The sequence below is a fragment of the Chelonoidis abingdonii genome, chromosome 17, assembly GCF_003597395.2.
Source record: "Chelonoidis abingdonii isolate Lonesome George chromosome 17, CheloAbing_2.0, whole genome shotgun sequence".
NCBI classification, from domain to species: domain Eukaryota; kingdom Metazoa; phylum Chordata; order Testudines; family Testudinidae; genus Chelonoidis; species Chelonoidis abingdonii.
This window is the reverse complement of record NC_133785.1, coordinates 640,677-655,504: the sequence shown is the minus strand read 5'-3', so window position 1 is coordinate 655,504 and position 14,828 is coordinate 640,677. Positions and strand designations below refer to the sequence as shown.

The window sequence follows — 14,828 nt, the reverse complement described above, 5'->3', positions numbered from 1 at the left end:
TATTGTTGCTAAAGCTGGTGGAATTCAGTGAGTGAGAACTTCATTTTACAACAGTGTCAGTCAAGCACCTTTTCCAAGCAGAAAATAAACATGAATTGAAATAACACAGGAGTCATGTTTTACTCAATGATGCAAATGACTTTATCACAATCTTTTTTAACCAGCTTCTTTCAATTAGTTTCTCAGTTTGGTTTAATGAGAATTAGTAGCTATATTTATTTCCCTTATTATATAAAACTGTAATGGCAAACCATGCATGAAGTTTATGATGTTCTGCTAATTATCACTTCTAGAAGCAAAGGCAACTGACTAAATGACCCAGTCTTAATATTAGTACTTATTATGTATAAAGCACCATATGCCATAATAGGTCATTTTCTTCCAGCCTAAATTATTCTGTGAAAAGACTGACATTCATTTTACAAAAAAGATTTTATGAAAAAGCTATTTTACTTCAGTGTTTTGTAGTGAGTGCATTGCTTACAATGAACATATACAAAATAATACCAAGTACCACATAGCATACTCCATCTACAATGTACTTACACTGAGTAATCTGTACAACACTTCTATGAACAAGAAAGTATTTTTTTTCATTTTTTTTTTTTTACAGATGGAAAAGTTGAGGCTGAGAGGTTAAGTGACCTGCCTATAAAGCAAGAACATGCATGAGACAAGACAGGATTAGAACTCAGAATTTTTCATTCAGAGTCTTATGTTCAGACTACACTTTTCCATCATTGACTTCTATGTAAATACTATACTATAACAGAAGAGAAACTTGAACAAGCTACACCTCTACCTTGATATAACGCTGTCCTTGGGAGCCAAAAAATCTTACTACGTTAAAGGTGAAACCATGTTATATCGAACTTGCTTTGATCCACCAGAGTGCGCAGTCCTGCCCCCCTGGAGCACTGCTTTATCGTGTTATATCCAAATGTGTGTTATATCGGGTGGTGTTATACTGAGGTAGCGGTGTATTCTCTTTTATAAAGAGAATTTAAAACATTTCTGAAGCAACTTGAACCAAGTATTTACTATGTTTTTCCAAAGGAATTTGCATATTTTATTTTCAGTGTCCATTATTTTTATTTTCTGTATTACATTGCATTCCAATAAATACATTCTACAGATGTTGGAAATAAAGCAAATGATATTTCAAATTCAAATTAAGTTATGGTTTTAATGGCTAGTAGGTTTAGAAACAACAATCCATCATTTTAGCACTTTTGGAATAAGTGCAGTCGTGCATCTGGGTATCAGTGGTTCTATACCAAATTTAATCAGTCTCACTGCTTTTTTAAAATATAATTTTATTTTAAAATAAGATTTTAAAGGAACAGATTCATTTGTCCCTATTTAATTAGTCAGTAAGATCTGCATGTAATTCAAGATAGGGAAGAATTTAAGAAAACACAAGAAAGAAATGAATGCCCAAACTGGGTCAGACCAAAAGGGTCTCTAGTTCAGTATCCTGTCTTCCAACAGTGGCCAATGCCAGGTGCTTCAGAGGGAATGAATAAAAGAGGTAATATAAGAACATAAGAAAACAAAACTTCACATTACAGAGCATTTGTAAAATACAATCTATTCCTAAAATAGAAATCAAAGAGCAGAGCTGGGGAGATAAGGTTTCATGGTATAAGCAGTAGATCCAAACTACCTACACACACACCCTGGAGCCATAAGCCCAAATCCTAAAAAGTGTAACTTCATACTCCTGCTGCAACCAGAGAACAATACAATTTATCCTTTAAGAGGAGGCTCTAAGAAGTAAAGCCTTCCCTGCTATGTGTGGATAAAGATCTTATGACACTTTTCATCAGAGCTGCTGCCACATTGACCGTTCCCCCACATTGAAGTTTCCTCCCTAAAGAGAACCCGCTTACATACAGGGAAGTCAGTTGGCTGACAACTTAATCATCTGCCTCCGAGGTGACTTCTTGGTCTCACAGACCTCCCCCCAAGTCAACCAATGAGATTGCTAGCAATTTTTTCAGCTTAATTTTAAAGTAGGAAACTATGGAAAGAATAAAATAGAATTTAGGCCATGTCATTTACTTGGATGTCAATTTGGGTTAATATAAGTGAAAGTTTTCCTCAACCTTTCTTCATTCTTTACCATGTCTGCCCTGCTTTTTATCTATCTGTCCCTCTCAGAACATTGTTAGCAGTGACGGGTGAACTTGTCTTGAAAAAATAAGATGTGGCCTGAGCCTTCATGTATATTTGACAAAGAAGGCACCTTCAGCTACATATTAACTTTGGAAGAAATGGCTTGATGTGTGTATGAGTTTGTTTTTTAAAAGACAAACATTGAGCAAAAAAACAACTTCCCAATTTCAGGTAATGAAATAACTAGAAATTTCTTTGCAAGAATAAAAAGATATTTTCTTCTCGCTTTCCTTTGATTAAAGGACAGTACTCCACTCAGATTATATAGCTGGGCTCCTTTTAACATGATTACCCCAGCAGGCAGTTACAATAAAATATAGAATCTTTCTAAAGTAATGTGCTGTTGTTTCAGTAAATATTAACTCCAGTTGTTTTCTATTGATAGACATGGTATAAGCTGATCTATGGTTTGAGCTTTGTATGAGAAATGGTCTGACCTCTTAATCACGCTGACCCATTTTCTCGGTGGGAAGAACAATCTTTCTTAAACCCTTAACCCTTCCTGCTCTTATTCAATTTCTAATACAACCTCACTTCATTTTTTAATTAAGGGGAAGGCAGATTCTGTTAGTTGCCACAGTTGCATAAACTACAGCCGGATAAAGATGCCATTTCCCTTTTACACCCACCTTCCACCCACTGATAAACTTTTAAATTAAATGTGAGGAAGTATTTTAAAAACTATTTGTGCAAAGCTTCATGATTGTCAGTTTGAAACTTTTCAATTAACTGACCAATATAAATGAACTGTTCACCTTTTCTAAAAAAATAGTATATTCCTACATATAACTTCATATCTCTTTTACAGCTTCTATCAAGGTATGCATGCATAAGCAGGGTCTGAATTAGCTCTCCTCTGACATCTAGTGGTGAGCTGTGGAAAAAGACTTCAGAAGCAGATCTCGTTTGCATGCATACCCACCTTGCCTAGGTACTCAGCATGATGGTATTGCTTGCCCAAATGATTACTTGTGGCTAGTGTTGGATCTCCAGTCTCCTTGTTATTGGGGCAGGAGTAATAAAGAGTTTTTATCCTTGCGTATGAAGCAAGGGCAGCAGAACTGTACTTGGCATACCCCAATGGAGAGACTCACCCTCAATTGAACGGCACTGCTAGGCAGGGGACATGGGTTCCAAAGCCCAGTGATGTGAAAGACAGTTGGGACAGGTATTTGTGTCCTCTTTAAGGATCTTAGACCCCATTTGACTCTTCCTTTCTCTATGGTATAATAAAAGAGCTAATTTAGATTCAATTGAGGGTCGTGTTACACGCTACAGAGCTAAAGCCACTGATACCTAGGTCTACATATTAGACCTGCTTTGGTACAGTGTGCACCAGCAGTGAGCCTCCCCCATTAACAGCTGAAATCATTGGGAGCTGGGGGGGGGTGGGGGCTGAAGACACCTTGGCAAGTGGCCAGCTGCTAGAGAGATGCAGCCAGCAGGAGGACTGTTGGAGAGGGGCAGCAAGAACATTCACAGGCCTAGGTACCTGCCGTAGCCATTGTATGCAGAGCAGGAGAGGCTGTGGGACAAGATATACAGTGGGTAGTAAACACTGAGTAATTAATGGGAAGCTTTCCTTGCTGGTTTAATCATGCATCCAAGTGTACTGTTCACAAGCAATAGGTATGTGTTTTATTGTTCTCATGACGTGAGGTTTCTAGTTAACAAAGGACGGAAGTGGTTTGGATTTCGTAATCTTTCGGACAGGAACATCATGACAGCAAGTTTATATTCCTTCCTAAAGAGCTTGAACCTCCAATACAAGATGAAGATTCAACAGCAAACCTCCTAGTTTGTCACCTGCACAGTGATTAAAACTAATAATGTAACTTGTACAGAAAATATAGAAGTGCATCTTGGAATGATGAAATTATGTGAATGACAGTAAGTTGCTACTGAGAAGCCACTGGTTAGGTCCTTTACATGGAATGGCTATGCTAATCTCAATGTATCTGCTCTCATCTGATTTTTAAAAAGTTTTTCAGTACTTGAATGACCTTCAAAGTAAAAACAGTATGTAAAAGAGAAGCATGTTTTGTGTACTTATGTCTCACATAAATTTACTTCTGTCAGAAGAACCACCATATTCCCTTACAGATAGCTATTTTTCTATGCAAATATTTTCCTCACAAATAAAAAGATCACTTTGGTTGGATTCCAATTTTATGTTCTCAACATCCACATGCAATTTTTATTTATTCCTGTAATGCAGCTAATTAATTGCTAAAGGCTATTATTTACACCTTTCCCAAGTAATCTGAGATGCAATTCCTTATGCTAGTTCTCAGCCCAGAAGCAACACACGTGTGCGTGTGTAAAAAGCATGAAGAGTGTCCATTCAGGTATTCTGGACTAGACTTTTCACTAAATGTAGGTGCACTTTCTGATGGAACAACATTCCCTTTTCTATTCCAGTATTTATTTTTACAAGCAAACCACTAGGCTGAAATCTCTAGAATTCCTTTCAATATCTAGAAAATTAAAATTCAGTTTCTCAGGCAATTTTTAAGTCTCTCCACATATACACATGTATTTTAATAAGCTCTTTCATTCAAACAATCAAAAAAATCTAAGTTACACCTTCATCTCTCACCCAGAAGATCTCATCTTTTATATAAGCCCTTTGAGGGAAGACCTATCTTCATATTATCTTGTACAATGCAAAGCATGCCATTGCAGCGTAACAAAAAATAAACTACAGCAACAACAATGGACAATGTTACACTATTAGATAGATAGATATAATGAAAAGGAACTATGTTTTTAATCTGTACTGCCACTCCATTCTGTATTGGTTCTATGTTTCAATTGTACCTTTTTCTGTAACTAATTAGAGATTCCTACCTATTACAAATACTTACATGGTAAATACATGAATTATTGAAGTAAAATTTAATTATTCCAGAGCATTTCAAATCATATTGTGGCAAAAGTACACATGCTTTGGTATGTCAGAGAGGGAAACAAAAGTTTTGCCCTTTCCCTTAGAAATATAACATCTATAGGTTCTTAGTAGGAAACAAACAGCATGGCTCTATTGGACCTAGTAAATGACATTCTCTGCCCCCAAAATTGTACCATCTGACTTCAATACATGTCAGCTAGTGTGAAATGGTGGAGCTCTACCGACTCCAGTGGATGGGACTTATGCAGTACAAACTGAGGCATCCATTGTGAAGGCATAATAAAGAAGAATTTGGTTGGTGTAGTTTGACCTGAGCTGAATACTACTAACTTGAGAGCTTATTGGGTCTCCATTTAACAGAGGCCTGTTACACTATAAAGTAGAGGAGATATTTACCATCAACATATCCAGTGTGGTTCTAAGAGGGGAATGAATACCTTTTTGGTTGAAATCAATCTTGCATGCCAGTACGTGATTCAAGAAAAGTTGTGGCTCCTAGCTTAGACTCCACACATCTAACATTAGTCTATTTCCCAGTAACTCTTGGTATGTCAGAAGTATAGCTATTCAAAGTGCAATCAGAATATTCCCAAAACATAGATTTTGCTTTCAGATTAATAGAATTATTAAACTAAATCCCCTTTACAATTTACAAGCAAAAGTGTATGATCTGTAATCTCTCTGGGAAAACATCTTTCAAAGTTGTCTCACATTTATGCTGGAAAAAGACTTAACGGAGAATAGCCTGAAAACAACAGTAATCTGTTGATCTGAAGTGAACTGAATGTCAATTTAGTTCATCCTATATCTTGTTCTTAAAAATATTATAAAGGGCTAGATTTAATGGTATTGTAACTCTAGTGGAATAATTTGTCTCAAATTTCTCAGGGAAGAGAAAATATTTTATCCCAAGCAGTGACACAGTTTTCTTTTTGTATTTTTATCAGTGACTATATTGCCCTTTAAGCAAAAGATGATGTGAGGGGGAACTCATCATTACTCATTCAGCAGTGTGTCTAGACTAATTTTATGGTCCAATATATGATCACTCTATGTAAGTTCACAAAAAATGCAATTTGCAGAGTATATAGATCTGAATAACTATTCACAGAACAAGCAAACTTCCATCTTTGTGACATAACGCATATGCCTTTTGGGTATCAGCTGATAGTCATACATTCTTAGAGCCTATTTTAATGAAATTGTGGGTAAGTATGCATTCTGAACTAGCAGTCCTGAAAACCAACTTCTTTATGTATTTTATATCAGACCTATTTATGATCTAAATAGAATGAGTGCAGTGGAACAAAGACCTCATGTGTTAAATTTTCTTTATTAGAGCTGAGATCTTTGACACACCTTCCCTTAAACACGTCATAAATATAATAAAAAAATGAAGGTAACTGCTGTGACAGACCCAGGCCAGTGTGGTACAGGAGTCTGGTAGAGGGCAAATATACTAGTCACTGGCTGAGTGAGTTTTCTGTTCCTGAGTGTACTAGCGCAGGGCTGCACTGAGTAATCAGGAACCTGCTAGAACCCAATTAAGGCAACAGACTGATTAGAACACCTGCAGTCCAATCAAGCAGGCTAATCAGGCACTCTGCTTTAAAAAAGAGCTCACTCCAGTCAGGGCGGAGGAGCTAGAGGAAGGAAGTGCGTGTGAGGAGCTGGAGCAAAGCACAAGGAGCTGAAGAGTGAGAGCGTGTGCTGCTGACGAGACTACGGAGACAAGCCATTATTAGACACCAGGGAGGAAGGTCCCTGTGGGATAAAGGATGTTGGAGAGGCCATGGGAAGCTAGCCTAGGCAGTTGTAACTTCAGCAGCGTTACAAAGCCCTATAGAACACTGGCGATCCACAGGGCTCGGCTATGACATAACCCGAGTAAGTGGGCCCTAGTGTCCCCCCAAACCTCCCGACTCCTGATCATACACAAGAGGATTGATCCAGACGTGGGAAATCACGGAGGTGAGCAATTCTGCCAATAGAGCGCAAGACCCACCAAGGAGAGGAGAACTGCACACTGCTAATACAATGTTGGATGTCCATTGAGCTATATAAATCCGTTGATCTCATAACAACAAATAGAACGCCAATAATCATGAAAACATTAAACAGATTAAATCCAAATTGCTTATATAAACTGACAGTGGAGAGAAACAATTAAGGATTCCCTAAGATTTCACCCATTTATCACTTTTTACAGAGATAGAGACTAGTGTTCTTACCCAAAGCTAAAATGAAGTGAAAATAATCATACATATGATTTACCTTTTCAACACACACATGATCCACTTTAAGCAAGAGCTATGAGTCAAAAGACCTGTCAGAAACAAAACAATGAGTACTGAAATGTGATTACTGAAAATTATACTTGAAATAGACAATCATTTTCATCAAGCGAGAGCACTCAAGAGAAAAGAAATCATTCAGTTTGTCCAGATCATTAGATATCGCTCTGAAGAACATTTGCCTTCCCATATGCAGTAAGCTTCAAGCAAATGTATTTCCACGTTTAAGACTGGAAACATAATTGCCACAGATTGATAGAGAGCTTACTTCAACCATGATAACTACAGTAATAAAATGAACAAAGTGCATCCAAAACAAAATTCAATTGAATGAGTGACAGCTTCACTCTACCAGTCAACACCTATCATTGCCCACCTACCACATTCCCACAAGCACCTCTGCACACGTTCCACACTGCCTCCATCCAGAAGAGCCCCATGAAATAGACCATGACTCCATAGTCAAAGGACCCAATGTATCATCTAGTCGACTCCTGCCAACAAGGCAAGGCCACAAAACCTCTACCCATACAACATTATAACAACCCCGAACCCATGACTGAGTTAGAAATCCCAAAATGAATTTAAGACCAAGCTGCAGGAATCCCACCAGCACAGCGACACCATCCCCCACGCTGCCAAGGAAGGCGAAAAACCGCCAGGGTCTCTGCCAACCGCCCTGGAGAACATCCTTCCCGACCCAATACTGGCGAGCATCTACAAGCCCTGCAGTGGCCAAGACACCAGCCAGCACCAAAAGAAGCTCGCCAGAACTCAAGTTCCCAATCCCATCCAACATCCCCTCACAGACCATCGAGCAGACTATCTCCGATAATCCAAAATCAATTGCCCAAATTAAACTATCCCATCATAACATCCCCTCCATATACTTATCAAGCTTAGTCTTAAAGCCCGATAAGTCTTTTGCCCCCACTACTTCCATCGGAAGGCCGTTCCAGAACTTCACTCCCCTAATGGTTAGAAACCTTCGTCTAATTTCAAGTCTAAACTTCCTAATATCCAGTTTGTACCCATTCAGTCCTCCCTGAAAGCCTACCGGTACAATGGTGCCCACAAACCTCTATTGTCTGGCAGTCACTTCTGACTAGTACAGTGGCTCTCAAACTTTTTTGCTGGTGACCCCTTTCATATAGCAAGCCTCTGAGTGCAACACCCCACCCCCCTTATAAATTAAAAACACTTTTTATATATTTAACACCATTATAAATGCTGGAGGCGAAGCAGGGTTTGGGGTGGAGGCTGATGGCTTGCGACCTCCCATGTAATAACCTTGTGACCCCGAGGGGTCCCGGCCCCCAGTTTGAGAACTCCTGGACTAGTAGGACCTCTCAAACAATTTATTCAAAATGCATCTTTACTTCTTACAGTTACCTTTTGTCCCCCATCCCAGTTTGTCTGTATATTTATCTGTTGCATCTTGTCATCATCCTGGTTTGACAGGTCTTTGGGTCAGGGACTGTATTTGTTCCTCTTCTCTGTATAGTGCCTTGCACAATGAGGGCCTGAATCTAGGCACTACCACAGTATACAAATAATGAAAAAGCCAACCACACACACCACAAGCTAATGGGATACTAAGGCACTGAAATATATTTTAACTCAGCATATCAGCCTCTTTCTGGGTTCTGAAATCTTTAGCATGCAACCACTACAACCACCTCTCAAAACAACCAGAAATATCTACCATGTCAATCTCCAGTGATCAAATCACAGGACAAAGACAGGACAAGACACTCCCAATCGTAGAGAATAATGATAATCATATGCCACGTACAAGAGAGATGAAACACGTAAGATGGTGAGATCCCTGTAAAGATAAAACAAACAGAGGCCCAAACTGCGAGATGCTCTCAGTATCTCCCTCTATTGTTATCAAGACTCAGCTCCTCTTTAGATTTGGCCCAGTGTTAGGAAACAGTTGAGTTAGATCTCTCAGCTTAGACATGTCTGTTTATTTTTAGTTTTAAGAAAGCCACTGCTTAAAACTCCTGCTATGAGCTGTGACACAGCTGGACTTACATTTACACTAAGCCTGTTGAGAACGGAAGGTTTGAATTAGTCAAGTCATCTAAAAATACAGCTCAGAGTAGCAGAATGTAATACTCCCACTGCTCAAAGACTCTAAAAAGAAGTAACAGAAAAGACAGACTTTTGCTGCAAAAAACATGTTCACTATAAACATACTTGGCAACCATTGAGATTTCTGTCAGGCTTCTTGACAAACTCCTCTTCCTATAAATGGTTATTACGAACTAATGCCTACATATAATCACTCCTAAAAATCATGCCAGGAATTACAATTTGTTAACAAATTCTTAAACAAAAAAACCCCTTGATTTGGATTTAATAGCTCACCAGAAATTGGACTTATACTCTCTCACGTTTCTGCAAATATACTATCTCTGACGGTATTTTGGCTGACAGCTTTTAAAATCATATTAATGTGTACTTTGGCCACTCCAGGCAGTTCAGTACAAGTGTGCAAATAGACAAAAAAAAAGCATAAAAAAGCTTCAGTCTACTCTATAAAAAAAAGTTTCAGGATATAGTATTAAGATTGGACTAAAAAAGCATTATTTGCCCTTTCAAATGATAAATGAATTGGGGCAGCAGAAATCAGAATTTTGTAGCCTCTTAATCCTCTCACATAGTGGAATCTACAGCCCCTTTAGAAATCTGCTCTTTCCGGAGTGTCCTCCTTTACACCGTGAATTAAATTCATCCTCCACTGAATTTGGAATGAATATCCATTAATCCCACCAATCTAATTCTTCATATTTCAAGAATTAAGGTCCTAATCCTGCAAAGTCTTGTGCACATGAGTAATTTTAAACACAAGTAGTCTCACTGAAGCCACTGAAAACTATTTCTGCAAGCAAAGTTACAAGTGTAGAGCTTGGACCCTGAATCACACAGTGATTCAACAATATCATGGGTTTCAACATATAATGTGGCCCTTCTTTCTGGGACCAAGCATGGCAGTACTCATCCTTCCAATAATCAACTGTATTTTTTCTAAGTTATAGAGCAATGACTGATAAAGACTACATGGTAACATTTCCATTCTTGAAGAAACAAATAAAATGTTTACATTTTTGTCTCTTCTATTCTCATTTTGGGGACCTATTTAATATTTCATGATCAATGGCAGGTTATTAAAGTATTAACAATGCTTCAAAACCCATGCAGCTTCTTCTGTCACGTTTCACTTGATTGACCGCAATAAGTCTACTTACCAGAATTTTTGTAGTATAAGCACTGTTGATGGCAATTGCATTAACCAACAAATCGAGGGTTTTGCTTGGTATAGAATCTGGGTCAGGGATCTCTTTGTAGTGGACATCACCAATGTAGGCTTGTACTACTGTCATCCTGTTGGTTGTAAGTGTCCCTGTTTTGTCAGAACAGATGGCCGTAGCATTACCCATAGTCTCACAAGCATCTAAGTGGCGGACCAGATTGTTATCCTTCATCATTTTCTGATGGAAAGCAAAGTAAGAAGTCCTCAAAAATTTGCTATGACAGATTTTTAAAATCTCTCATCATAGTAACAAAGCATAAAGATAGATGTGACTATTAGTGTGTAGTCACGCTTGCTTACCACACATCCCAGTGTAGAGAGCATATAGTAGTCACCCCTTAAAATGCTTGCCAATTTTGCTTTTGATGACTGGATTTGCAGTGTAATCATTCTAAGGAATTACTTGAATACTAATATAACATTATTTAGCTTTACAAAACAAGCTAAGACAACAGGCCATTTTCAAACAGCGATCGCTGTAAGAAATACTAAGTACTCGTGTAATTTTATATGTTTCTCCTAAACTTCTAGACAGATTTTTGTTTTCCTTCAGCCAAGCGCCCTAATGGTAGAGATTTAACAATTAGTAATTAACTGTTTAAAAATAAACTTCCTGCCAGATCAAAATTTGCAAATACAAAAGAGTGTAAATAGAAGCTAAATGACAACAGCAAGCGTCAGATGAACCCAAAGCTATCTACCTGTAAATCAATGAATATTGCTTTATTTTAAACTTGAACTGAACTGCAGCACTATGAAAATAATCTGTTTTGGTAAACTCTCTTTATTCAGCTGATTTAGACTCTTCTATAGTATTTCAAATCCCAGTATTATTAGATTTGTAAGGTAAAACTATATGCTCTTGCATTATAAAATGCAATATTATCACCAGCGCAATGAACTTTACAAAAATTTGCTATTGTGAATATTCCAAGCTATGGTTGTGATCTTTACCCTTGGGCCAACTGGTCATACTCTTACTCAGAGTGGTCCCATAATCCAAAGCGAAGTCCCACTGAAATCAGTAAATCTATTCATGGAGCAAGGTGTTCCCAAATGGAAACAATAGTGTATCACAATCTGGCCCTGTGTCTGAGCATGTATTTATGCAACTGATATAGAAGGTGATTGCAGTGTTTAATGGTTAGCACACAGGGCTGTTTGGACACCTGGGTTCTATTTCCAACTTTGTTACTGCCTGCCTGTGTGGCTACGTGCAAATCACTTCATGTTCTCCGTGCCTCAGTTTCTCCCTGTGTAAGATGGAGATAACAGAATTGTCTACCTTTGTGAAGTGTTTTGAGATTCTCAGATGAAAGTTTTATAGAAACACAATGTGTTGTTAGTAGATTAGATTTCTAAAGTAATCTGAGAATACAGACTTTGAAAGGGGAATAATCTACAACTCCAGAAACCATAATCCCAGTTTTAATTCCCTTAAATCTCCTAATGGAATCATTTACATTAGCTATGGGCAACTATAACAGCATTTAATAATACACCCGCAAACACATGTGGAAACCTCATGTCTCAATGTAGAGAGTTTCTGAAGAAAACAAATCCTTCCCAAAACCTATATTGATGCAGCAGGGAATAGGAAGATAAGCAGATATTATGTACAAAAAGACTGTGCTTCTCCCATTAATAATTTTCACAGTTAATTTCTGAGAGACTGTCTTCAATAAGTAAATGCCTTTAGTGTTTGTTTAGTATATTTTTGTGCAATGCACATTTCCAGAAATGTCAATAAATTTATTTTATTGGAATTTTTTTACTTTAAAGTACCTTCAATATGTTTAAAGCAGCTTCTGTCACAGTGTACATTTTGATTATACTGATGTGTGATCCAGCTTTCTACCAGCCACATAAAAATTAACAGCGAGTCAACTACCACACTAAAACATGCTGAGAGTTGGTCAAAAGAGCTCTTTTTTTCCACCACTGCTTAAAGCGCTGCTTACCTTAACAGAATAAGCCAGAGAAATAGTGACAGCAAGTGGAAGTCCTTCAGGAACAGCAACCACGAGCACAGTAACACCAATGATGAAGAACTTGACAAAATATTGAACATAAACAGGAGTGCACTCGGGCAACCACTGCTTCTTGTTGACAACAAAAGTGTCAACAGCGAAGTACAGTACCAAAATTATTACAGTAATGGCAGACATCACCAAACCTGAAAACACAAAAAGTAATTTTTAACTACAGGGAGAAATAGTAACAAATGAAAGCATTTGCAGTTTGAACCCCACACTTTTATCTAATGTGATTTGAACCTATGCTCTTAGGCCACAGGGGGTGGGAGAATATTATCAACATTAAGTTATTGTGAACCATATAAATGTAAGATCAGGAGACTGTAGTCCATAGATTAAGTCTTAAAAGAAGCTTTGGGGTTATTTGTTGCATTCTTCTGAACTGCATACTACTCCTGTGTGTTATCACATTTATTTTTAAACACCTCTAGCAACAGTGTCTTATTGATCACCCTTGGAAAACTGTACCATTTGCTTAATTTAATAAAAGATTTTCTGTTGTCTAAACTAAGTTTTCCTTTTTCAATTGCAGGACATTATCCTATCTAATACCACCCAAATCTATCCTGCTACAACAGAATTAACCTCCGGCTGTTCTGTGCAATTATCTCTCAGGTATTTATACACTACCTCCATATGCTTTTCTTTTTTTTTTTCTTTTTTTTTTTAATAAAAGCACATCTTAATAGATGTTGGGGAAAGGGACTGTTGTCTTTATTTTTCTACAAACTGTGTTAGAAATCAGTCTGTTGAACCAGTGGCTGGGCAAGATTGCAAAGGTAAAAGGGTATTTGGCGATAAGGACAAGTATTTACATAGTTTATAAAAAATAATAAAATAAACAGCAATGTTCTCAAAGTGTTCTTTTGTTCCCAAATATGATGCACAGCACTCTGCAGAAACATGACATTTCATAAGCAGTAGGAAATCTTACCACCAAAAAGCTGCATTCACCCTATCATTCAGATTTATTGGCCATACATTAGTCACTGTTTTAAATACGCAAGAACTAGGAAGCAGTCTGGTCATTTGGAATTGTTACAATACTCAAAAGGTAAATGTATTCACAGTTAGTTCATAATCTGTTACTGTTCTGAAACCAGGGCAACTATAATTGGTGTCATATGAACATGTTAACCTTAGATTTAGGAAGGATGGTAAATTGCATTTTTTGTTCACTAATCAGGACTACATGACATGCCAAAGAAACCAAGCAGCATACATTATTCTAACTTGTATCAGGTTGATGTGTTTAATAACATGCAAATATTTTAATACTTCAGTTATTTTAATACGTCAATAAATTGTTTAATAACTTAATAAACAGGTTTAAAATCAAATAAAATATTTTAAAGGAATAGAATATTCCTCTAACTAAGGCACAATACCAAGAATACTTTATGCTCCCTTCTTCTTGCCCCGGCACTGAAAAAAAGTGGGCCAAGCCACAGACTTCTAGTCAGCAATTTTATTTGGAACAAGTGCTTCTTATGTTCTTGAAAATTCAGAATTAGGCCCAGGATATCTGGCTATGGTTGTGATGAGAGAAACTTGTTTTTGTTTTTCGTCCCTCCACTGGAGTGGGTGCAATTTCATCAACAGATCTCATTTCCATCAGTGGAAAGAGGCAACTGGAAAATATTTCTATTTGAATTTTTATCATGACACTTGGACCTCTTAACTGACACATATGAAGAATGCAGTGTAGCTATAGTCATGTCAGTCCGACGATATTAGAGAGACAAGGTGGGTGAGGTAATATTTTTATTATTTATTTAATATTAATTTTATTTATTTAGTATTTATTTATTTATTTCTGTTGGTGACAGAAAGGAGCTTTCAAGTGACACAGAGCTCTTCTTCAGGTCTGGGAAAGGTACTCAGAGCATCACAGCTAATGCAAGGTGGAACAGATTGCTTGGCATAAGTAGTTAGCACTTATTCTAAGAGACCATTCAAGACAGAGTGGCCTGAAGAAGAACTCTCTGTGGCTTGAAAGCTCAGACTGCTCTACACTACAGACCTATATTGGTATAACTATGTCACTCAGGGGTGTGAAAAATCCACACCCTGGAGCGATGTTGTTA

At 37.6% G+C, this 14,828-nt stretch overlaps 1 protein-coding gene across 10 annotated transcripts in view; it reads right to left on the bottom strand.

The window, feature by feature from the left end:
- Window positions 1–14,828, bottom strand: part of ATP2B2 (ATPase plasma membrane Ca2+ transporting 2) — a 633,448-nt gene that overhangs the window by 117,531 nt on the left and 501,089 nt on the right. For all 10 annotated transcript variants that reach the window (XM_075073411.1, XM_075073415.1, XM_075073416.1 and 7 more), the window contains 2 exons: window positions 12,667–12,881; window positions 10,641–10,883 (listed from right to left, as the gene is read on the bottom strand). In XM_075073411.1, the coding sequence (XP_074929512.1) occupies window positions 10,641–10,883; window positions 12,667–12,881 (458 nt within the window). The remainder of the gene's footprint in view (window positions 1–10,640; window positions 10,884–12,666; window positions 12,882–14,828) is intronic.